General features: G+C 49.3%; 1 protein-coding gene across 1 annotated transcript; it reads left to right on the top strand.

Moving 5' to 3' along the window:
* The first annotated feature begins 545 nt into the window (after window positions 1-545).
* socs1a (suppressor of cytokine signaling 1a) lies at window positions 546-1,923 on the top strand. The gene has a single exon (XM_068750073.1). The coding sequence runs from the start codon at window positions 546-548 to the stop codon at window positions 1,308-1,310; it is 765 nt and encodes a 254-aa protein (XP_068606174.1). The 3' UTR covers window positions 1,311-1,923.
* Window positions 1,924-2,147: the final 224 nt, after the last annotated feature.

Raw genomic sequence — 2,147 nt, 5'->3', positions numbered from 1 at the left:
CGCATTTTAGGAAATTCAAGTGAGTCACGCACGCGACGCGCGTGCCAACCCGCGTAGAGGCTTCACTCAGCCCCGGATCGATTCTGAAGTATTTCAAGTCTCTGGGAAAAACTCCGACACAATAAATACAGCCAGATTAGATGATCGGATGAGATTCTTTTGATTTGTTAGTGATTAAAAAAATCACTCCCAAGTGAAATCAATTAAAAAGAGAAGGAAAGGAGACAGAAATAAATTCTATCACCGCAGTCATGTGTCGCTGTATTCAAGATAAACCATATATTCTACAGATACCCATGGATATGAGAATTACTTTCTAATCTACACTCAGCATTGTGCTCTCTCTCTCTCTCTCTCCCTCTCCCGCTCACACACACATTAGTTCTGTCTTGGCCTTGTTTATTTTTATCGTGTGGCGTTTTAACTGACTGTAATCTGCCGAGCTTGCGTCCCTATGAGTGCGTGAACGTGTGTCCTTTCTCTCGCAGGATGTCAGCGCCGTGGTTAGCGATGGGCGAGGCTCTGGGGCCGCTCTCCCCCGTAGGATGGTAGCCCACAGCACCGTAGAAGGCCGTGACACGACCTGCTTGGCAAGCTCATTGTCGTTATCATCATTGTCCCTGTCTTCAAACTCCTCCCTCTCTTCATCCTCATCGTCCTCACTGTCATCATCATCATCATCATCATCATCATCATCATCATCATCCTTCCTGTCATCGCCGTTGGCCAGACATGTGCTCGGCCCTCCCCCCTCGGAGTCAGAGCGGTGTCAGCAGCGGGCCATTCCAAGTCCGACGCCGAGATCGCCGTCCATCGCTCCGGTTTACCTGACCCACTTCCCCACCTTCTCCTCCCAGGAGGATTGTGACATCATCACAGACACGGCGTCCAAGCTCGAGCACAGCAGCTTCTACTGGGGCCCGCTGGGAGTGGAGGACGCCCATCGCATGCTGCGGGACGCCCCTCTGGGAAGCTTCCTCATCCGAGACAGCCGTCAGAAAGACGTCTTCTTCACGCTGTCCTACCACGCCACGGGCGGCCCGGTCAGCGTACGCATTAGCTACAAACAGCGGAAGTTCTCCCTGTCGGGCAACGAGCGCTCTTTCCCGACGCTCTTCGCCCTGTTGGAGTATTACGTCAACTCTCCGAAGAGAAACCTGAGCATTCCTTACAGGAAATGGCAGCCGACGCTACAGGAACGATGCAGGAAGCGCGTTATGGAGCTGTGCGGCGGAGGCAGCCAGATACCGCAGCTGCCTCTTACCCACGTCGCCCAAGACTTCCTGTCGGAATTCCCTTACAGACTATGACGGGATTGCTTTGTAGCACTTTGATAGAATTATCCTTGAACTCCAGAAGGCAGATTTTACCAACTCGTAAAGAGGAGTGCTTCATAAATTCTGGTCGTGATGCGTTGGACGTTAAGACCGTGTCACTGCGGTTACTGACTGAAGCAGCTCTGCTGCAGAGAAGCTGCAGAACGATTCACAAGACATGTCCTCACCGCTGCCGGGCAACGGAGCCGGTTCACGCAGGACATTTCATCACACACGTTACCTCCAGAGACTCAACGCCACCTTGCACAAGGACGGAGCGACGTTTGGGCTTAAGGAAGCGGGAAGCGTTGGTCCACGCTGCATTAAGAGACGACAGACACGATGGAATGATTACAGAGAGAACAAAACCTGCGGCATCGACTTTGTATTGAAAATGTCAGGATCTGTTGTCGCTCCTGTTGTCGCCACCAGCAACCCGGAAATATTTAAAAGTAAATGGAAAGACTGTTAGAGCCAAACCGCCAGTACCTGTAGGATTAATTTTTTTTATAGCAGATGTTTAATACTCTAATTTCATTGACTGTTTACATCACAGCTACACAGATGAAGTATTGTAAAGGATATCAGGCTCTGGAAATGTACTGTATATGTTGAGGAAACTCACTGAATCATTTATTTCCTATTATTATATTTTAAATAAAACAGTTAAACTGACCCTTTCTGATTTGTATTTTATTTATTTTTTTGGTCCTCCAAATCACAGGCGAGGGAGAGGTGGGAGTTTGCAGAGATGGAAAGAAAGAGGGACGAACACACACCCACACCCCCAATCAATCATAGGTTCTTCTGTCAGCAGACAGGAAGTGAACA

Source organism: Brachionichthys hirsutus, chromosome 16 (genome assembly GCF_040956055.1).
Source record: "Brachionichthys hirsutus isolate HB-005 chromosome 16, CSIRO-AGI_Bhir_v1, whole genome shotgun sequence".
In the NCBI taxonomy this organism is placed as follows: domain Eukaryota; kingdom Metazoa; phylum Chordata; class Actinopteri; order Lophiiformes; family Brachionichthyidae; genus Brachionichthys; species Brachionichthys hirsutus.
This window is presented reverse-complemented; position numbering and strand designations above follow the sequence as displayed.